This window comes from Eptatretus burgeri, chromosome 9 (genome assembly GCF_056783735.1).
Source record: "Eptatretus burgeri isolate ZD-2024b chromosome 9, Ebu_testis_v1, whole genome shotgun sequence".
NCBI lineage: Eukaryota > Metazoa > Chordata > Myxini > Myxiniformes > Myxinidae > Eptatretus > Eptatretus burgeri.
In genome coordinates, this window is record NC_140969.1 from 42,477,070 (window position 1) to 42,500,219 (window position 23,150).

Here is a 23,150-nt window from a genome sequence, read left to right on the forward strand (position 1 = left end):
CAGTCTGGGAGGGGGTGGGGACCTGGATGTGGGTGAGGGTCTGGGAAGGGGGAGGCTCTGGGAAGGGGTGAGGATCTGGGAGGGGGGAGGGTCTGGAAAGTGGGTGAAGGTCTGGAAGGGGGGGGTCTGGGAAGTGGGTGAAGGTCTGGGAGGGGGTGAGGATCTGGGAAGTGGGTGAAGGTGTGGGAGGGGTGAGGGTCTGGGAAGTGGGTGAAGGTGTGGGAGGGGTGAGGGTCTGGGAAGTGGGTGAAGGTCTGGGAGGGGGAGGCTCTGGGAAGTGGGTGAGGATCCGGGAGGGGGAGGGTCTGGAAAGTGGGTGAAGGTCTGGGGAGCGTAGGCTCTGGGAAGTGGGTGAGGATCTGGGAGGGGTGAGGGTCTGGGAAAGTAGGTGAAGGTCTGGGAGGAGGGAGGGTCTGGGAAGTGGGTGAGGATCTGGGAGGGGAGGGTCTGGGAAGAGGGTAAGGTCTGGGAGGGGGAGGCTCTGGGAAGTGGGTCAGGATTTGGGAGGGGGAAGATCTGGGAGAGGGGGCTGGGAAGTGGGTGAAGGACTAAAGGGGGTCTGGGAAGGGGTGAGGGTCTGGGAAGTGGGTGAAGGTGTGGGAGGGGGTGAGGGTCTGGGAAGTGGGTGAAGGTCTGAGAGGGTGAGGATTTGGGAGGGGGAAGATCTGGGAGGGGGGGGGTCTGGGAAGTGCGTGAAGGTCTAAGGGGGTCGGGGAAGTGGGTGAAGGTCTGGGAGGGGTGAGGGTCTGGGAAGTGGGTGAAGGTGTGGGAGGAGGTGAGGGTCTGGGAAGTGGGTGAAGGTCTGGGAGAGGGGAGGCTCTGGGAAGTGGGTGAGGATCCGGGAGGAGGAAGGGTCTGGAAAGTGGGTGAAGGTCTTGGGAGCGTAGGCTCTGGGAAGTGGGTGAGGATCTGGGAGGAGGTGAGGGTCTCTGAAGTAAATGAGGGTCTGGGATGGGGAAGGTGTGGGTGAAGGTCTGGGAGCGGGTGAGGGTCTGGGAAGAGGGTGAAGGTCTGGGAGGGGGAGGCTCTGGGAAGTGGGTGAGGATTTGGGAGAGGGAAGATCTGGAAAATGGGTGAAGGTCTGGGGGGGGGAGGGTCTGGAAAGTGGGTGAAGGTCTGGGAGGAGGTGAGGGTCTGGGAAGTGGGTGAAGGTCTGGGAGGGGGAGCCTCTGGGAAGTGGGTAAGGTCTGGGAGGGGGGAGGTTTGGGAAGTGGGTGAGGATCTGGGAGAGCGAGGGTCTGGGAAGTGGGTGAAGGTCGAGGGGGAGGGGGGTCTAGAAAGTGGATGAAGGTCTGGAAGGGGGTGAGGATCTGGGAAGTGGGTGAAGGTCTGGGAAGGGGAGGCTCTGGGAAGTGGGTGAGGATCTGGGAGGGGTGAGGGTCTGGGAAGTAGGTGAGGGTCTGGGATGGGGAAGGTGAAGGTGAAGGTCTGGGAGGGGAGAGGGTCTGGAAAGTGGGTGAAGGTCTGGGAGGGGTGAGGGCCTGGGAAGTGGGTGAGGGTCTGGGAAGTGGGTGAGGATCTGGGATGGAGGAAGGTGTGGGTGAAGGTCTGGGAGGGGTGAGGGTTTGGGAAGTGGGTGAAGGTCTGGGAGGGGGAGGCTCTGGGAAGTGGGTGAGGATCTGGGAGTGGGGAGGGTCTGGAAAGTGGGTGAAGGTCTGCGAGGGGAAAGGGTCTGGGAAGTGGGTGAAGGTCTGGAAGGCGGTGAGGGTCTGGGAAGTGGGTGAGGATCTGGGAGCGGGGAGGGTCTGGAAAGTGGGTGAAGGTCTGGGAAGTGGGTGTAGGGCGAGGGGGGGTAGGGTCTCCAAAGTGGGTGAAGGTCTGGAAGGGGTGAGGGCCTGGGAAGTGGGTGAAGGTCTGGGAAGGGGAGGCTCTGGGAACGGGTGGGGATCTAGGAGGGGGGGAGTGTCTGGGAGGGGTGAGTGTCTGGGAAGTGGGTGAAGGTCTGGGAAGGGGAGGCTCTGGGAACGGGTGAGGATCTGGGAGGGGGTGAGGGTCTGGGAGGGGTGAGGGTCTGGGAAGTAGGTGAGGATCTGGGATGGGGGAAGGCATGGGTGAAGGTCTGGGAGGGGTGAGGATGTAGGTCTGGGAAGTGGGTGAAGGTCAGGGAGGGGTGAGGGTCTGGGAATTGGGTGAAGGTCTGGGAGGGGGGAGGCTCTGGGAAGTGGGTGAAGGTCTGGGAGGGGGAGGCCCTGGGAAGTGGGTGGAGATCTGGGAGAGGAGGGTCTGGAATGTGGTTGAGGGTCTGGGAAGTAAGTGAGGGTCTGGGTGGGGGGAAGGGGTGGGTGGAGGTGTGGGAGGGGGAGAGGGTCTGGGAAGTGGGTGAAGGTCTGGGAGGGGGAGGCTCTGGGAAGTGGGTGAGGATCTGGGAGGGGAGGCTCTGGGAAGTGGGTGAGGTTCTGGGAGCAGGGAGGGTCTGGAAAGTGGGTGAAGGTCTGGGAGGGGAAAGGGTCTGGGAAGTGGGTGAAGGTCTGGAAAGGGGTGAGGGTCTGGGAACTGGGTAAGGATCTGGGAGCGGGGAGGGTCTGGAAAGTGTGAAGGTCTGGAGGGGTGAGGGTCTGGGAAGTGGGTGAAGGTCTGGAAGGGGGTGAGGGTCTGGGAAGTGGGTGAAGGTCTGGGAGGGGAGGCTCTAGGAACTGGGTTAGGATCTGGGAGGGTGTGAGGGTCTGGGAAGTAAGTGAGGGTCTGGGATTGGGGAAGGTGTGGGTCAAGGTCTGGGAGGGGGTGAGGGTCTGGGAAGTGGGTGAAGGTCTGGGAGGGGGAGGCTCTGGGAAGTGGGTGAGGATCTGGGAGTGGGGAGGGTCTGGACAGTGGGTGAAGGTCTGGGAGGGGTGAGGGTCTGGAAGGGGTGAGGGTCTGGGAGGGGGAGTCTCTGGGAAGTGGGTGAATGTCTGGGAGGGGGCAGGCTCTGGGAAGTGGGTGAGGATCTGGGAGGGGGAGGGTCTGGGAAGTGGGTGAAGGTCTCGGGGGATGGGAGGGTCTAGAAAGTGGGTGAAGGCCTGGAAGGGGGTGAGGGTCTGGGAAGTGGGTAAAGGTCTGGGAGGGGAGGCTCTGGGAACTGGGTGAGGATCTGGGAGGAGGTGAGGGTCTGGGAAGTAAGTGAGGGTCTGGGAAGTGGTTGAAGGTCTGGGAGGGGAGGCTCTGGGAAGTGGGTGAGGATCTGGGAAGAAGGTGAGGGTCTGGGATGGGGGAAGGTGTGGGTGAAGGTCTTGGAAGTGGGTGAAGGTCTGGGAGGTGAGGCTCTGGGAAGAGGGTGAGGATCCGGGAGGAGGTGAGGGTCTGCAAAGTAAGTGAGGGTCTGGGATGGGGGAAGGCGTGGGTGAAGGTCTGGGAGGGGTGAGGGTGTAGGTGAGGGTGTAGGTCTGGGAAGTGGGTGAAGGTCAGGGAGGGTGAGGGTCTGGGAAGTGGGTGAAGGTCTGGGAAGGGGAGGCTCTGGGAACGGGCCAGGATCTGGGAAGGGGTGAGGTCTGGGAAGTCGGTGAGGATCTGGGATGGGGGAAGGTGTGGGTGAAGGTCTGGGAGGGGGTGAGGGTCTGGGAAGTGGGTGAAAGTCTGGGAGGGGTGGCTCTGGGAAGTGGGTGAAGGTCTGGGAGGGGGAGGCTCTGGGAAGTGGGTGAGGATCTGGGAGGGGGAGGGTCTGGGAGGTGGGTGAAGGTCTCGGGGGAGGGGAGGTTCTGGAAAGTGGGTGAGGATCTGGGAAGTGGGTGAAGGTCTGGGAGGGGTGGCTCTGGGAAGTGGGTGAAGGTCTGGGAGCGGGCAGGGTCTGGGAAGTGGGTGAAGGTCAAGGAGGAGGGGAGGGTCTAGAAAGTGGGTGAGGGTCTGGGAAGTGGGTGAAGGTCTTTTGGGGGGAGGCTCTGAGAAGTGGGTGAAGGACTGGCAGGGGCGCGGCCCTGGGAAGTGGGTGGAGATTTGGGAAGTGGGTGAGGGTCTGGGAAGTGGGTGAGGGTCTGGGAATTAAGTGGGGGTCCGGGATGGGGGAAGGTGTGGGTGAAGGTCTGGGAGGAGGTAAGGGTCTGGGAAGTGGGTGAAGGGCTGGGAGGGGAGGCTCTGGGAAGTGGGTGAGGATCTGGGAGCGGGGAGGGTCTGGAAATTGGGTTAAGGTCTGGGAGGGGAAAGGGTCTGGGAAGTGGGTGAAGGTCTGGAAGGGGGTGAGGGTCTGGGAAGTGGGTGAGGATCTGGGAGCAGGGAGGGTCTGGAAAGTGGCTGAAGGTCTGGGAGGGGTGAGGGTCTGGGAAGTGGGTGAAGGTCTGGAAGGGGGTGAGGGTCTGGGAAGTGGGTGAAGGTCTGGGAGGGGAGGCTCTGGGAACTGGGTGAGGATCTGGGAGGATGTGAGGATCTGGGAAGTAGGTGAGGATCTGGGATGGGGGAAGGCGTGGGTGAAGGTCTGGGAGGGGTGAGGTTGTAGGTCTGGGAAGTGTGTGAAGGTCAGGGAGGGGGGGAGGCCCTGGGAAGTGGGTGAAGGACTGGGAGGGGGAGGCCTTGGGAAGAGGGTGGAGATCAGGGAGAGGAGGGTCTGGGAAGTGGTAGAGGGTCTGGGACGTATGCGAGGGACAGGGATGGGGGAAGGTGAGGGTGAAGGTCTGGGAGGGGGAGAGGGTCTGGGAAGTGGGTGAAGGTCTGGGAGGGGGAGGCTCTGGGAAGTGGGTGAGGATCTGGGAGCGGGGAGGGTCTGGAAAGTGGGTGAAGGTCTGGGAGGGGAAAGGGTCTGGGAAGTGGGTGAAGGTCTGGAAGGCAGTGAGGCTCTGTGAAGTGGGTGAGGATCTGGGAGCAGGGAGGGTCTGGAAAGTGGGTGAAGGTCTGGGAAGTGGGTGTATGTCGAGGGGGGGGAGGGTCTAGAAAGTGGGTGAATGTCTGTAAGGGGATGAGGGTCTGGGAAGTGGGCGAAGGTCTGGGAAGGGGAGGCTCTGGGAACGGGTGAGGATCTGGGATGGGGGAAGGCATTGGTGAAGGTCTGGGAGGGGTGAGGGTGTTGGTCTGGGAAGTGGGTGAAGGTCAGGGAGGGGCGAGGATCTGGGAATTGGGTGAAGGTCTGGGAGGGGAGAGGCTCTCGTAAGTGGGTGAAGGTCTGGGAGGGGGGAGGCCCTGGGAAGTGGCTGGAGATCTGGGAGAAGAGGTTCTGGGAAGTGGGTGAGGGTCTGAGAAGTAAGTGAGGGTCTGGGATGGGGGATGGTGTAGGTGAAGGTCTGGGAGGGGTGAGGGTCTGGGAAGTGGGTGAAGGTTTGGGAGGGGGAGGCTCTGGGAAGTGGGTGAGGATCTGGGAGCGGGGAGGGTCTGGAAAGTGGGTGAAGGTCTGGGAGGGGAAAGGGTCTGGGAAGTGGGTGAAGGTCTGGAAGGGGGTGAGGGTCTGGGAAGTGGGTGAGGATCTGGGAGCGGGGAGATTCTGGAAAGTGGGTGAAGGTCTGGGAGGGGTGAGGGTCTGCGAAGTGGGTGAGGGTCTGGGAAGTGGGTGAAGGTCTGGGAGGGGAGGCTCTGGGAATTGGGTGAAGGTTTGGTATGGGGAGGCTCTGGGAAGTGGGTGAAGGTCTGGGAGGGGGAGGCTTTGGAAAGTGGGTGAAGGTCTGGGGGGGCGGAGGGTCTGGAAAGTGGGTGAAGGTGTGGGAGGGGAGGCTCTGGGAAGAGGGTGAAGGTCTGGGAGGGGGAGGGTCTGGGAATTGGGTGAAGGTCTGGGAGGGGGAGGCTCTGGGAAGTGGGTGAGGATCTGGTAGCGGGGAGGTTCTGGAAAGTGGGTGAAGGTCGGGAAGTGGGTAAAGTCTTGGGGGGGGAGGGTCTGGAAAGTGGTTGAAGGTCTGGGAGGGGTGAGGGTCTGGGAAGTGGGTGAAGGTCTGGAAGGGGGTGAAGGTCTGGGAAGTGGGTGAGGTTCTGGGAGCGGGGAGTTTCTGGAAAGTGGTGAAGGTCTGGGAGGGGAAAGGGTCTGGGAAGTGGGTGAAGGTCTGGGAGGGGGAGGCTCTGTTAAGAGGGTGAAGGTCTGGGAGGGGGGAGGCTCTGGGAAGTAGTTGAGGATCTGGGAGGGGGGAGGGTCTGGGAAGTTGGTTAAGGTCTATAGGGAGGGGAGGGGCGAGAAAGTGGGTGAGAGTCTGGGAAGTGGGTGAGGATCAGGGAGGGGATGAGGGTCTGGGAAGTGGGTGAAGGTCTGGGAGGGTAGGGTCTGGAAAATGGGTGAAGATCTGGTGGGGGAGGCTAATGGAAAGTGGGTGAAGGTCTGAGAGGAGGTGAGGGTCTGGGAAGTGGGTGAAGGTCTGAGAGGAGGAGGGCTCTAGGAAGTGGGTGAGGATCTGGGAGGGGGAGGGGAGGATCTGGGAAGTGGGTGAAGGTCTTGGGGGAAGTGAGGGTCGAGAAAGTGGGTGAGGGTCTGGGAAGTGGGTGAAGGTCTGGGAGGGGAGGCTCTGGGAAGTGGGTGAGGATCTGGGAGGGGAGGGTCTGGAAAGTGGGTGAAGGTCTGGGAGGGGGAGGTTCTGGGAAGTGGGTGAAGGCCTGGGAGGGGGAGGCTCTGGAAAATGGGTGAAGGTCTGGGAGGGGGTGAGTGCCTGGAAAGGGGGTGAGGACCTGGAAAGTTGGTGAGGGTCTCAAAGGGGGTGAAGTTCTGGGAGGGGTGAGGGTCTGGAAAGTGGGTGGGGGTCTGGGAAGTGGGTGAAGGACTGGGGGCGGGGGAAGCTTCTGGGAAGTTGGTGAAGGTCTGGTAGGGGGGAGGGTCTGGGAAGGGTGTGAAGGTCTGGGAGGGGGTGGGGGAGGGTGTGGGTCGGGGGTCGGGAAAATTTGTAATGCAATATGAACTGATGATGTGCCACGATGTCTTTGCTGCAAAGAAATGTTTTTATTTGATTTTTGAGCTCTTTCAACCACCACAAGAATAAAAGGCTTACTCTCTTGTTTTTCGTTCGCCTGTTCGAAGAACAGAGAGCTTTTGCGATACCCCCGGCGTGAGCGTGAGTATCAGCGTGAGAGTGAAAATGTTAAAGTTTTTGCTGCAAGTTATTTTTTCCTTTCTGATGTTTTTATCTACCACACTATTTTTTATAAGCCCGATATATATATATATATATATATATATATATATATATATATATATATATATATATATATATATATATATATATATATATATATATATATATATATATATATCAGGGCGTATTATGTGATACCGGTGGTCCGTCCGTCTGTTCCTGTCCGCACTCTAACTCCCAAAGTTTTCAACTTTCACGTTTCATATTTGGTAGATAGGTACAGACTGTGGAGAAGGTGTGCCGCGACATACGTTCGTCATCTCAAGTGGTTGCCATTGCAACCAGGATGCTGTTTTTCCATGTCGTAGCACAATTCTGTATTTATCTTCTTGTTCAGGCATATATTGTGCTCACTTGCGCTCTTGTTCCTGAGTCCAATATACAAATACATATATTACTTTTAAATTATTTGGATCAGACCACTGCAATGCTTTATAAAAAATATTAATTATTGGACTGGTCTTTTAAAAACGATAAATGTTTAAACAGGCGAGCATTGGGTGGCTTTGACACCAACTCTGGTTTCCTTTTCTATCGTGGTATTATTTTTACCACATGCTTCCAGCTGGTGTGGTTGAATAAGCAATCTGTAAACTTGTGCCCCTTCTATTTAGCTCAACAACATTATATAATCTTTTCTGGATTTATTGTGAAGACTTATTTTTGCTCTTCATTCTATAATATCGACTCATTGTGCATTGCAGTTTCTACCTCTTTCATCCTTTGGCATATGGGACTGTTGGACCCCTTGCTGATGAGCCTGGTGCAACCATGTTTGGCCTGCGGTGGTTGGATTCCTGGGAGTTTTAATGCTGGAACATTTGCACTATGCTGGTTATAAGTATCCCCTTGCCTTGATCATGTCGTTACCCAGAGTAAAACAATGAAAAATATTGAAGCAACCTTTCCTTGTGTAGAATATGTTGATGAGAATGTAATACTTAGAGAAGGGTCATCACTATTGAAGGTGTTTTCCATAAGTACGTTTTGAAAAGTCTTTCCGTGCCTTGTGTTTAAAATAAAAACTCTGGAAGTTATGAAATGTGTGAGAAGACTGTTTTACAGAGTACAAGGCTGAGCACAGACAAGACAGGGAGAGTTTGTAAAAACAGCACTGGTGATGCATAAGGAATGCATTTATTAGTAAATGGAGCAAACAGTGCATAGGAAAGCACTTGAGCTTTCCACCGGATGTGGGAGTCAAAAGGTTGGAATGAAGCAATGGGGAGCGAATGTAGCAAAATCTAACGACAAATAATTGGTGGCTTAAACACCACTCAATAGCTTAAGGTAGGGTTGGGAGAGTGGAGGAAAGTTGGGGCCATGTGTGGGAAGTTTACCACTTCATGAAGACAAAACCAAAGTCGAACGGCTGAATTGCTGGCAGTGATGGATTTTCCAAAAGCAATAATGCATATTTTCCAGTCGTTTTCATAATTGAAGAAAAACCTCAATGAGGGATTTAAACATGTTATGTACAACCACTTTTTAATCATGTAAATACAATCCTCACAAACTTTATCGACTCTCAGTAAATATGGGTAAGGTGCAATAAGACGGCACGAAAACCCTGGACGTGCACAGACAGCCACACACGAACTACAGGCTACCAGAAGTGCTTGCATGGGCAGTTCATTCTTTTTCTTCCTCTTCTTATTCTTTTCTAGTTTTGCCAGTCTGCCCTCTTCAACCCACAAAACAGCACTACACTTTAAACATATGGGTACATCTGCAGGAAACCGTTCATTGAATATCCTTGTTTTGATTATTCAAAGAATTTTTTTCAATTACTAATTTTGTTATTTTTTTTCAATTTTTCCCCAATTATTTAAATATTTTTTCAATTATTTAATTTTCGATTTTTTAAAAAATTCCAATTTTTTAAAATGTTTTAAAATTTCCAATTGTTTCATTTTCCCATTATAATTAAATTTATCTGTCATTGTTGGTTGTCATTTGACAGTTTTTTTTCTTCTGTCAAATTTACTGCAACAATACTTTTCAGTCGCTAACCAAATGAAGTAAATAATACATCTTTATCATTTGTCATCCACTTAGTGAATGCAAACTATGTTTTGCTTTGTGCAATCACTAACGTTTTCCAAAGTGGAGGTCAGGTGGGGGATAAAGGCCAGCACATGTCATTTCAACATCTATCTTCACTGCAGTGCACAAGTGTGCAATTTTTCTAGTTTTGCAGAAAGGCAGGTATGGTTGGACATTTACAAACCAATTGATCTGTGGGCAGTTCAAGTTTGTGTAACTTTGTCTCTGGCAAAGAGTCAAATTTGACATTTCTGCACATGGGCTTGTGTTTGTGTATGCGGATGAACATGCGCTTATATATGTCATCAACCATCTGTAACCTTTTCATCAAAAGCCAAATCTGGCTTTAAAATACTTGCTATCCATAAAAAAATGACTGCATCACCAATAATAAAGAAAAACAAACAATAATTAATTAGAGCAACCGGAGATAGCGAATGGCATCCTCGGCATTGAGCGCCACTGGAACTTTTGCAATTTCCCCTCCATTGCGAGTTTTATGTCCCAAGACGGTCACAGCCAGCTACTTCGCCTGTTACTCAGTTTTCACTGGCAAAGTCCAGGTCAGGATAAGGATGTAGTAGTAATAGGAATAGTAATAATAGTATTGGAGAGCCTGAACATCAGGTTTTTTTTTGTTGTCACGTAAAGATGAACAAAAATAAATGACCAATGAATGTGATTTGTGGGAGTCGGGAATGTCGTATCGAGGTAATACAATCATTGGGAAATTAAAACAAGAAATTAACTGAATTAAGGACAATGACCGTGATCAGGAATAGTGATGAAAATATGAAAGAGAAAAACCATCGTGGAAAATGAGAAAAATCACAAAGTTCAAATGCACTCATTCCCAAAGGGTCCGTGCCTTTACAACACTCAAACATAATACTCCTTGTCCTTGTTCTTCTTTGCCTTTCCAGGAATGGGTGGTTTTGATTTGCTACCACCTCCCCCTCCGCTCTGCTTTCCCGGAGCACCATTGGCTTGACCTGAACTCCCCCCGCCACTACTGCTGATGTAATTTCTTGTCTCGTCAACATGGTATGAACCCTCATCGCGGTTGCGGTACTTGTACATGGCGTAGAGCAGAATGATGATACACAGGGCGGCTGCAGCGACGATCCCCACCACCATTCCCGTGGTGCTTCCAGATTCTCGTAACGCGATTCCAGAGACGTCTCCATCGGGGTTGGCACCCGCCCCACCGGCTTGCTGCCGCCCACCAGGCCGAGCTGTGGATAAAGACATCGGGGAGGTTACCACGGGTGGACCCGCCCGTACCTCCCCGCCACTGCGTGTTGGTGGGGGCTCCAGAACGACATCCGGTGGCACGAAGCCTCCGGTTGCCCCTGCCACTGTCCTCGAGTCCTTCCCAGGTGCCCGTTCAACCGTGTCCCCGGCATTGGCAGGGATGGAGGTGCCTGTGCTTGTACTTGTGGTTGTAGTGGTAGTTGTGGAGAGAAGGATTGGAGGCCAAACGCCAGGACGAGTGTCCTTGGCTTCCCACGCCTTGCCGTAGCCCGCGCCAACACCATCACTTTCGAAGGGGGCTGAGCCCTTATGATCTGCCGTCGTCGGGCACAAGGGAGTGGGCGATGGCATCAGGACGGCTCTTCAACGGGTTTGGAAGCCCACCAAGCCAGGGCCTTTGAAACAGTGTCCAGTGGATAGGCCAAAGGAATGTAAGGATGTGAACAAGGAATAGAGAGAGAGAAGGGCCAAGGGAAAGAGGAACTAGTAGAAACTAGAGGGATCAAATTGCTGAAGGACCCCAGAAAAACAGGTTGGACCGAGGACAGGCAGTGTGGAGGGCAGCTGCAGCCATGTGTTTTGCACTGCTGCTGAACAGGGAGGCAAGGAGGTTGCTTTGCATGTGGGGTGAGGCCTTGGTGCAGCATAGGAGGTGAGCCAGGTAAGTAGTTGAAAGAGGATTTCACGGTGCATGATTGAGGTATTACAGTTGTCACGAACAGTAGAAGAGCTACAATCAACTGAACACCTGTACAGATCGATAATGAGAAAGGAAGGTCAGAAATGCAAAAAGGAGAGTCGTTTCAAATATGATGTCCATCAATTGTATAAAAAGAATAATACCCCCGCCCCCCACCCCTTCTGCCACACGCCCCCCAAAACAATTATTTGTCACAATTTGCGATTAACTGGAAATGCTACAATAAAATTTTGAACGGCCCTATGGATATGTACATTTTAAAACATAAATAACACATGGGCTAATAAGTACTTTGGTATTTATATAAGTGTTCTATGTTTATGTGCAGTCACTTATGAGTACATTCATTATTAATTTATGCAATTCCTCACTTTCTTTTCTCATTGTAGTCATTCCTCTGTCACACCAATTGATCAGTAATGTGATCAAATTATTGGCTACGATATCCGGTTTTGGTCTGTTCATGCTCTGGAATGACCTTCCAAACTGCAGCAAACACTGACTTGCAATGGATTTTTCAAAACAAGAAATTAGAAAGCAGAAATATCCCACGGTGAGAAACAAGGCGACGCTGGCATTTCAAGCATTACCCTTCGTCGGAGAAAAACAGGGAAATACGGGTTAAGGGATCAGGATCACGATGTAAACAAACTTCAGTGGTCAAGGGAGAGAGTGAAACATCAAGGTCGAGATGGCATCATTACACATCGGAGATCGAAGACATCGCATCTCAAATGGGGATGTAACAGGGAAAGATGTAAGGAGTTTGCACGATGAAAGGCACGAGGGTAAATTGGAACAAACAAAAATGGATAATAAATGTACAAATATTAATGAATAAATAAACTGGAGGAAGGGTAGGAGAATGTTAAAGAAGAAAATGGTTGGGATAAGAGAAATAAATGAAAAAGTTTTTTGTTTCATCCCATTGGATGCTAATATGTAAAGTTTGAAAATAAAATGTAATTCCTTGCTTTTATCGATGTTGGTGGTACACTGATACAGATAAATCACAGATGGCCATGTATTGGATGGAATGGTTGGGAAGATTGAAGTGACGAGCTATTGGTTTGGAAACATCTGTGCTGTTGGTTCTTACATTCAGTAGGTGTTCAGGGAAATGCATCCAGTCTCTGCAATGTAGACTTTGTTACAGAGAGTGCAGCTGATATTGTATTTAACATTACAGGAAGTGCAGTCAAATGATCTGTGACTTGGCAGGGATGGAGGTGCAGTTTTTTTTGCGGTCCTTTTTTGAGTCTTTGAATGCAGGTGGTTGTTCTGATGAAGGCAAGGTTGTTGCATGTTGCTTATATGAACATTTGAAAGTGCCTGGTTGGAGGTGAGTTGGCAACGATCCTTTAACTGGGGGATTTTTCAGATTCCTTTCCTGTTTAAAAGAAATAAGGGGCTTGTAGAAAAAAAATTGAAATGGTTTCCCAATAATTCTGCAACAACTTGAAGTTTTCTTGGATTATGCTCTTGCCGACAAGATTGTTATGGTGATAAGTCAAATCAAATCAACGTCTTTCTTCAGTTTTTAGCTGGGAAGGTTGCATAGCCTTCCATCTATCAGTGTTGCGGGCATGGTGCAGCACAGTGGTGCTGTGCTACCCATGCTTGGCAAATGGCAAAGAACTGGCATATCACATCAAGACTGATTTGACGTCTGAGTCATTGCTGAACAGACAACAAAGCCCTATGGAACAGACCTTTTAATACGAGTGGGATGGAAGGATGAGTATAACACGAAACTGTGTGAATCGGTTGGCTAATAGTGAATGGTAGTAGCCAGACGTTTGCCTTTGATTGAAATATTGATGTCAAGGAGGGCAATGTAAAGATCTGAAATGTCTGACGTGAAATCAAGGGCAGCGTGGAAGGAATTTATGACATTGATATACTTGTCGAGCTGTTGTCCACTGCACGATGCTTCAAGGAGCTATTCTTCAAGGAGTGGCCCAATAATTATGATACCAAATAAAACTGATCAAAAATTCCAACACTCCATCCAACACATGATACATGCATTTCTCTGCAGCTGGACATCACTGACACCTAAAAACGCAAGGAATCAAAATGTATTTTCATTTTTGACACATTAGCACCCAATGGGATCAACAACCGTTTTTTTGCGATTTAATGATTTTATCTCAACTGTTGTTTGTAATTTTTTTTGACAAATATCCGCCCCTGCAATTTCTTTATTCATTTTTATTTGTTCATTAATTTGTTCCCATTTTCCCACGTGTCACGGAGTTCCATGGTGCAAAATCCCTGCGACCTTTGACATTTCACCCACACGCAAGATTTGGTCTCTTTGACCTCTGATGTATCATGACCTCCTAACCCTTGACATTTCACCACTCCACTAGTCTACTTGACTTCTTACATTAAAGGACATCATCTCTCCCTTCCTTTTATCTTCCCTTACCTTTATTTATTCTTTTTCTGATGATTGGTTATGCCTGAAACAGCCTCAACTCGTTTCTCACAGCGGGTAACCTTGTGCTTTCTCAATGCTTGGTTGGAAAAATACATTGCTTGTATTCTCCATTAATTTCTTGCATTACTCATCTTTATCAAGACCAGTATTTATTGAGCACATGGTCAGGCTGTTACATTCCCAGTCTCAGGACTGCTCGAAATGTTCAGTTCCCTTTCCTATTCGTGTGTGATAATGAGGGACAGTTGCTCTGCCAGCCTTCCATTGTTACTGAAAGGAAAGTGTCTGACCTACGACCAGTAAATTTATGCAACAAACAGCATGGGATGATGATCGAATCACTCAAGAACAGAAGAGATGAAGAGAAGTCAAGAGATGGGAACAATTTATCTTCACCCCGTGCACGTAGCGCAAAGCGGGGATAAGCAATTGGCAATTGGTTCACTCTCTGTCTGTCTGTTTGTCTGTCTACAAATGTCAGTCTATGATCGAGGAACTACTTGATTTCAATTGAATGTTGCATTTAGAACACGAATCAGAACATGAATTGCAGCTTAGCAGTACTTTGGCTCAAAATTTGGCATATTGGACGGAATTTCATCCTGATCACACGTGCACACAGAGGAGTTCAGTAATTATTTTGGTCTATCTGTCTGGCAGTCAAGCAAAACTGAAAATCATTCCAAACAGGAAACTTAATGTTTTCAGGATGCCATAAAGGACACGAAGAACTAATTTAATGTGGTAACTAAGATGTTGTGAAAGACGGTGTCTGAATGGCGGTAAACCGAGAAAAGTTGTTTTATCTACAACCTTCAATTATATACTGTACTTGAATACTGAAGAACACAGATCACAATGTTGGCACTTTCAAAAAAACCCCATTTAAGCAGTACTTGGCCAAAATATTGTAGCATTATGCCATCTTGACCAATCAAATTTGCCACTTGTGCTCTCAGCGTTGGGGAATATTAAGATTCAGATAAAATCCCGGCTCGTACGAAATATAGATCATGCTTGGAAAAGCAAAGCAAGAGCTTGAAAGACCCTTCCCGCGTCCTTTTTCTCAAGACTGCATGGGGCAAAGGGTTGCTGTGAACTCTCTCTGCTTTTTCAGTTGGCCGAGGATGAGGCACCGTGATGAGCCATACATAAAAGTCCTGACTTTTGGATGAAAAGGTGTAACTACGGGGCGACAATTGATATAAACAAATTGTTGGGATACATACACACATATTTCACAATTGGTAAACACAAACTCATTACAATGAGTGACAAATTGGGAAAATTTCTTCCCAAATTACTCTTCCAGCTTGACCCATGTAAGACTGATGCAAGGGAGCAGAGAAAAATCCTTAAGGCTGGGTCTATTTATGTATCAACACGAGATGGAGATATACCAGTCCCAATGCAGCAAATGTGTCATTTTGAGCAGTAAATACATGCATTGCCACTTTTGAAACAAAAATGCAATAAAACCGATCTCGTGCACCAATGAGACTTTGTAGATCGAGAATCGTAGAGATTGAAACGAGACTGTTTGATGTGAGCGTGCAGTGAGCAGATGAAAAGTGTGACATACTTACATAAATACACTCCCAAGAGGTTTGCGTGAATTGCAAAGAGAAGGGAACACGTAAAGGGATTAGAGGTACCAAAATCAATTTGCACCATGTAAAACAGCTATCGGCAAAGAGGATCATATTACACAGGAAAGGAAGGCTTTTAGAAACAGTGAGAAAGCATTCGCTTCCAGGCATCAAGGTAAATGCTCTTAATTGTGGAATGAAGTCCACACCCAAAAATACGGCATTGTGGCTAAATCAAACAAGTAATTAAAGTGTAGATCAAAAACAAATCATAATTTTTCTGTTTTATCTTTGAATGGGGTTTCCATCTTCAAGGGGAACCCAAATGCTCAGACCACCTCGACGTTAATATATCCCTTGATACCCTACAAAGATGTGTCTTTTTCCGATTTCCAAATTATAAAGTAGGTAAATTTGCGATCAAAAGTCGAAATTTTCTTCTTCTTCGTCATCAGGTTAGCCGTGACGTCACACACGGAAGTATACCACCAGATTTGTCCTGTGTATGGGGTTACATCGTGGTATGATTTAACTCAAACGGCGAATTTCCGAGTTTCCACAAATATTTTGAGTCGATACTTCCTTGATGGTTGCATAACAATACAAACCGAGATGGTTTCCTGCTACACCAATGGCCAAAACACCTGAAGTTTGCCAGAAATTGGACGAGATTTGTCCCATATACCCGAGTGTGGATCCGGCCGACAAAATGTTCGCTTTTGTGCTCGGAACATGTTACAGAGCACTGTTTGGAATCAACAGAGATGGCTAGATCTTGTGGTTATCTGCCACGACTGAGAGAGGAAGACTTCCTCATGACTGAACGGAAGAAACGGCTGTCGCTCGAAACTGTAACACCATCTCTCCCGAGCTACCAGCACATGTTCACGGACGATTTGAGTGGTGAATCAAACACCTGTTGCCAGTGCCTGGCAATTACCACAAGAGCACCTGAAAATTGGTTCACGGGCGCCAGTAGTGACCACCATTTTCGTTGTGTCTGTCTGTCTGTCTGTCTGTTTGTGACTCTCTGTCTGTTTGTTAGCTCCGTGACGTTTGATGCGATCTTGATGAAACTTGGACACAAGCTAGATATCATGGTCGAGTTGTGTCTTTTTGTATGAGGGGCGTCCCACACCCCTTGTGGGTGGAGCCACGCCCACTTGAACTTTTTCTTTCTTTATTTATTTTTTTCTCAATTTTTTTCTCGCAATTTCATTTCCTAGAAGCTGTGCGTAATGTCCATAAGTACAACATATAAAAAAATCCGATTTGATTTGGTCAATTTTGACAGAAGAGATAGGTTTTTACGGTAGGGCTTCCTCAATAATGACCGCGAACCATCGTCACCTCCCGGCTTGTAATTATCTATCAATTATAAACAAAAATAAAACGTTGATTCAACGGGAAATCAAACCCTACCGAGCTGAAGTGATCATGTGACCAGCGTTTTCATCTTCACAAACACTTCGGCCTTCTTCCTCCGAATCGCTCGCACAAGGCTCAAAACGATAAAGCTCCACAATTCTACCAAAGGTGTTTCTATCACTAGTTTTGTCTCCAATCGTTTCTTCAAAATCCCACTGACCAGTTTCAACATTCTGAGAACCATCAGAGCTGCTGATAATGGGAGAACCAGTATCATAATCTGAGCTCGACATGCACCGTTTCTCTATGTAAGCCGCTGTTCGGATCAATATGGCTTCACTGTGTGACGTCACTGGCGAAATCGAAAGTCGACACTCCAGGGATTTTTTTCCACCACACTTTGTGATTGGCAAAAAACATTCAAATCATTTTTCCCTTCAAATTAGACCATGATTAATGATTCTCAAATGGCTTTGAGAAAAAAAACAACAAAATTGCGTTTGGGTTCCTCTTTCATTTGCGCCTTGCGGACAAATTCTGATGAGCCGGTCTACCCACAATAGGGATGATGCATTTGTTACGCAGTAAAATGTACGCATTGTGACGTCAACCCAGTAAAACACCATGAGGTGTTGAACAAAAAAAATCCGAACACTTTAAAGGCATTTGTTTGAATTTGCCACTGCTACAAAATGTGACATGCTGTTTTTGAATGCTTTGCTATCGTTTCTTTTTTGGGACTTGTCAACACCCAGCTCTGGCCATTGTCACAACTTACACTGTGTGATGATTAAAAAAAGTTAACTCATGCTCCAGGTCTCTGATGTCTTTGGCATAAAGAATTGCTATGGTGCCGAGCCTTTAATAACCAAGCGTGGGTGCCTCTGTTGATGAATGCAATCAAGGTGGATCATATTGTCGAAACCACTTCATTCAACATCCGGATTCTTTCATTTGCTAGATGCATTCTCCTTGACTCAAATCCAAGCATGTGCTTCTGTCCCAGCCGACGACCACGTGATTTACTTGACATTCCGACTGATCATTTAACAATCGTTTTTCGGGTGGGCAAAATGAAGCATCTGCTTTGGCAGCTCGATGGCATTGCAAGTTTTGATTCGTCTTTGGTGCCATCTATTATGTTGACACTTGGTGAGTGGGGGAATTGAAAATATAAATAGGACAATGAAGAGGAGTACGGATAAAAGGAAAAGGAGGTTCGAGACTGCACAATAAGGATCGGGGAGAGGAAGAAATGGCATGCCATTATATTTGAAGAAGTATTGGCAAATCACATCCAAAATGGAAAATAATATTCTCAACATGCATCTGCATATTTGTCCACACAATGCAAAAGGAGAATATGATTATTTTACAATCATTACCCATAAATATGTCATTGTGAATAATTCTGGCTTGAGAGTCCTTCGGTGTGTGGGCATTCCAATGATGCACATTGCTGTGTCTGTTAGAAATTGGTTCAAGGACAAGAACATTGAAAATCTGCACTGTCCAGTCCAGAGTTCAGATTTAAATTCAATCAAACCACGATGGGATGTCTTGGAGGTGACATCATTAAAGGAGGTTGGCAAGACGGGACATCTTGGAACTGCCTGAGGGTCAGGGTCAACAGGCTACATACGATCCACCACAGTTCTTGCACTTTGGAGGAATGGGAAATTGGTACAAGTAGTGAAGTGCCTTCTGTTCTCATGTTTTATTTTTTGTGCTTGTCATTTTGGGACAATCACGACAAGATGTGGGATTTTGCCTCCATATTGGAGAGTTTGCGCAATCTGCTCGCTTTGCTCATCGACTTTGTACCTTCCCTTGATCTCACCACTGCAAGGGCACTTCAGGCTTCCTTGAACCCTCTGTTCACACCTGCCCCACCTTCCTCCTCCTGTCTGTGACAGAAATCTCAGATAATCTCCAAAAATTATTTATAATCTTTTCTACCCCCATTAATCCTCCCTAAGCCCACATCTTTCCAAATTTTTGGTTTTTCCTTCCGAATATTTTGCTTCTGTATCCATCTTGTTCACCCCCTGAATTCCTCTCATCCCTTATTTGTCCAATTCCTCTCAGCCCTTATCATTGTGAGCATCAAGATGGTAATGACGACGGGTCAATTGCATACTTACGTGAACTAGCTACCTCGTCATCTGGAATGTTGGTAAATATGTACGTGTGGTCTATAATAAATGACTTTATTTTTTTCAATCCTGGAATTCCTATGTCTGATGAATGGTACACAGTCATAGTTTGAGAGATTGAATGCCATGAAGTAAAACTGGGTGATCGTGACTACAGGGAAGGGTAAACTGCTTGGCTTTATTTATTTACCATGGTCAAAGATCCTGAGGACCTTGCAAATTTAACACAGAGCTGAGAAGGACAATTTGACTTCAGTTTCTGTGTGATCCGTGGGATTGAAAACGGTATTTTTTTTTTTACCTCTGTCACCAAAGATGGATGAAGGTTATGTTTTCAACCCTGTCTGTTTGTCTATGTGCAGGATATCTTAAAAAGTTGTGGACGGATTCGGACGAAATTGGTGGACAGGTTGGGTATGTGACAAGGACGAATGAATAGAATAGATTTTGGTGAAGATTTGGATCCGATAATTTTGTTATTTTATGTCTGCACATGTTCTCCAAGCATAACCTTTCGAATAAGCTCTTTGTTTCTTTCTGCCTGTTGATGGGCCAATATTGCAAAGGAAAAAAACAAGCTCGAATGAGCTAAGATCCTCGTCCTCTTAATGATGACGTCATAAAAACGAATATGACGTCATTGTAATGTATCAGGTTTGTGATAAATTATCTGTGCTAATGCCCGGCTTGATTCCCGCAAACAAAATTCAAACAGCTTGCCTAGTTTCGGAGATAATGGTATAAACGATTTCCATTCGCGGCGATATTATGACGTCAACTTTTTTTCGAGGAAGAATTTCCAAAATTGGAGATGGTTACTGCCTGTGCGTGGGCTTTCTGCATATACATGGCAAGTTTCACGAAGATCCGATGAAGACTCTGGGTTGTGAAACAAAAAATGTCAAAATATAGGAATGACGTCATAAAAATTGATGTGTCATAGTGATGTATCGTATGTGCGGTAATTCATCTCTGCTAATGCCCTATTCGATTCCCGCAAACAGAATTGAAAAAGCTTGCCTAGTTTGAGATAATTTTTAGGCGATTTCCATTAGCGGAGATATTTTGACGCCATAACTTTTTTTCTCGGAGGAATTTTCAAAATCGGAGATGGTTACTGTCTGCGCAGGGTATTTTTACATATATACGCCAAGTTTCAGGAAGTTTCGATGAAAACTGTAGGGTGTGAAACAAAAAAGTCCACAAGAACAACAACGTGAGTAAGACTTAGAGATCCTCCATGAGGATCTAAAAATAAAGAAATGAAAAGAGCAGAGATTGCAGACCCTTGCCAGGACTTGTTTTGTGTGGTGTTTGTGGAGTTTTGTGTGGTGTATTTTGTGTGGCAATTGTGGGCTGGTGTGTTACCTAATTAATAATAGACATAACTGGAACTGCCACTTTATAACTGTTGGCAGTGATGACCGGGTACCAAGATGTCCCGTTTTGATGCAACCCCGTTTTGATCAAACACCTGACCCAAACTCATGACGTTTTTTATTATTATTCAATTGAATTCAGAATGGGATTAAAATAAATTCAATTCAAATCAAATGGAAAACCAAATAGGTACAGTCCTGCATTGGAGTCATCAAAAGGAACCCGGACAAGCAAAAAGCAGAGATGAAGTCATGAGGAGGAACTTACATGGGATTCGGATTTCAGCTGCTACTCTACCCTGAAACCCATCCAGGTGCAACCAAGTGAGCCTCATTCAAAAAAAAAAAAAAAAAAATCAAAAAGAATGCAGATCAAAAATAAATCAATATTTCTCATTGCCAGACCATGCATCAGATCAGGTTGAAATTTAAATATATACATTCCACATCGCTACTGGATCATGATTGTGAAGTTTCACATCGACTGATTTGACGGTTCAAGAGAAAGTTTTTATTTTTATTTTTAAAGATTTACGCTCAATCTAATATGGCTGCCAGACCATGTGACATCAATTATTCATGAATACCCTGGTATCAACAAGGCTTGGAGAACATTTGTGTGAAGTTTCCCTTGATCTGTCCAGCTGATCTGGAGAAGTTTTTTAAATAGGTTTTAAGGTAAATCCAATATGGCCACCAAACAATGTGGCCTATGATGTTATATGTGTGAACATTTTGTTCCTCATGGATAGTTGGTCATAGATGTCCTATCCTCATGGATAGTTTTGCCTCCATCTGTTTAGCCATTTCAGAGAAGATTTTTGAAGGTTTTTTTTTTTCAAAACAATATGGCTGCCGAATCACGTGACTAATGACGTCATCATGTTTTTTTGGTTGTGACCCAATTTATCCCTAGATGACCCTAAAAAATTTTCATACTCATCAGATGTAGCATCCTACATATGCAATTATGACATCATAACGAAGGCACCTATGATGTCATTAAAAAAAATCACCCTTATTCCCCATTCGTACATGCCATGTGCCAAGTTTCGATTGTTTTTCCTTGGTGCAGTTTCAGAGAAAGAGGTCCAAAGTTTTCTGTTTTTTCCAACATGGCTGCCACACCACGTGACCTATGACGTCATATTTATCAATAAAACATTCTACATGGGTAGTCGCTCCTATGGTGAAAATTTTGTGCCAATCCGACAAGTGGTTGTGGGGAAAACCACCAAAGTTATGTGTGGACAAACAAACAAACAGACAGACAAACAGACAAACAACCAAATGAACCCAAATGCAATTCCCTTTCCTTCTGCAAGGGTAACAAGTTGAAATTTAAAACATGTATTCCTCATCACTACGAGATCACAATTGTGAAGTTTCATGGCGATTGATTAAGCGGTTCCAGAGAAAACATAATTTAATATTTTTCTTAAATCCAATATGGCTGCCAAACCATATGACATCAATTAACGAACTTGTATACACATGCCTTGGGGAATATTTATGTGAAGTTTCCCCTCGATCTGTCTGGCTGTTCTGGAGATTTTTATTTGTTTTAGGGTAAATCCAATATGGCTGCCAAACCATGTGATCTATGACATCAAATGTGTGAACCTTTTATTCCTCATGGATAGATGGTCACATGTGTAAAGTTTTGCCTCAATCTGTTCAGCCATTTCAGAGAACATGATTTTTGAAGGTTTTTTTTTGAAAAAAAAAAACAATATGGCTGCTGAATAATGTGACCAATGACATCTTCAAAAAATTTGGTGACCATTTTATCCCAAGATGACCAACAAATGTTTACATACTGGTTGGATGTAGCATTCTACATATGCGATTATGATATCATAATGAAGGCACCTATGATGTCATTAAAAAAACCACATTTCCTTTGAGGAGTACTTGCTATGTGCCAAGTTTCAATTTTTTTCCTTGGTGCAGTTTCAGAGATACAGAGGTCCAATTTTTTCCATTTTTCTAACATGTCATACCAAATGACCTATTACATCATAATTATCATTAAAACATTCCACATGAGTCGGCGCACCAATGGTGAAAATTTTGTTTCAATCTGACAAGCAGAGAAAAACACGAAAGTTCTGTGTGGACAAACAAACGGATGCAAATGCAATACCCCCTCCTTCGGTGAGGGTAGTGAATAAAAAACAAAAAGGAAAAAAATAATTAAAAAAAATGCAGGTGAGTGAGCCGAGACATTGGGGAAGCACGGTAAATTTGTGTGCCGACGGACATTAAAGCCAATACACCACAACAAATCATAGAACCATTGGAAAGCAAACGCAAATGAAAATATAAATAAATGAAAATAAGTAAATGAAAAATAAAATGCAGGTGAGTGACCCGAGACAATAGGGAGCACGGTAATTTTGCATGCCGATGGACATCAAAGCCAATACACAAGGAAAAATTAGAGAACCATCAGAAAGCTTCCGTAAATTAAAATATAAATAAATGAAAAAATAAATGAAAAAGTCAAATGCAGGTGAGCGACCCAAGACAATGGGAAAGTACGGTTCATATGCTTACGCAATGTGTAAGCATACCTCACTGGTATAGTAATAAAAATGGTGCTGTTGGAACTGTCCTGTTAAATGGCCTTTTATGATGAAATGGGCACAATGTTTTATACCTCTGAAATTTCTGTTAGAAGTACAGTGTATTGATAATTACCTTTCCAATGACACCATTTTTATTATTCTTTGACGGAAGGATCCCTTATAATACCAGAGTTGGTGTCAAAGCCACCCAATGCTCGCCTGCTAATACATTTATCGTTTTTAAAAGACTAGTCTAATAATATTTTTTATAAAGCATTGCAGTGATGTCTGATCCAAATAATTTTAAAGCAATATATGTATTTGTATATTGTAATCAGTAAAAAATAGTGTGGTAGATAAAAACATTGGAAAGGAAATAACTTGCACCAGGGACAGGGATGGGAGTCGCGAAGGGAAGGGTGGGGTGTGAGTTTGGGGGAGGTGGAGTGGGAGTGGGGGGCAGGGGAAGGGGTGGGCAGAGGGACTCGGTGTTGTCCGGCAACTCTGGGTAACTTTGCTGGTCTGCAATAAAACAAACTTCTCCTTTACCTCATTCCTACACATCTCCACCACACCCTCACCGAAGTCTACACTCGCTCCATAATGATTATATTGTACTAAAGATCCTGTTGACTAAATCC

General features: G+C 46.5%; 2 protein-coding genes across 17 annotated transcripts in view; one reads left to right on the forward strand and one right to left on the reverse strand.

Annotated features, from left to right (window-relative positions):
* Nucleotides 1-8,043, forward strand: part of POMT2 (protein O-mannosyltransferase 2) — a 156,439-nt gene extending 148,396 nt beyond the window's left edge. For all 4 annotated transcript variants that reach the window (XM_085894961.1, XM_085894960.1, XM_085894963.1 and 1 more), the window contains one exon: nucleotides 7,706-8,043. In XM_085894961.1, the coding sequence (XP_085751087.1) occupies nucleotides 7,706-7,811 (106 nt within the window). In that variant the 3' untranslated portion in view covers nucleotides 7,812-8,043. The remainder of the gene's footprint in view (nucleotides 1-7,705) is intronic.
* LOC147020022 (neurexin-1-like) overlaps nucleotides 1-23,150 on the reverse strand; it is a 1,432,118-nt gene that overhangs the window by 4,807 nt on the left and 1,404,161 nt on the right. For 9 of the 13 annotated variants that reach the window (XM_085894955.1, XM_085894954.1, XM_085894953.1 and 6 more), the window contains one exon: nucleotides 8,123-10,615. The exons of 1 other annotated variant lie outside the window; for it this stretch is intronic. In XM_085894955.1, the coding sequence (XP_085751081.1) occupies nucleotides 9,927-10,615 (689 nt within the window). In that variant the 3' untranslated portion in view covers nucleotides 8,123-9,926. Of the gene's footprint in view, nucleotides 1-8,122; nucleotides 11,050-23,150 lie in introns of those variants that run through there. 3 more of the 13 variants (XM_085894959.1, XM_085894957.1, XM_085894956.1) reach the window with 2 other exon arrangements.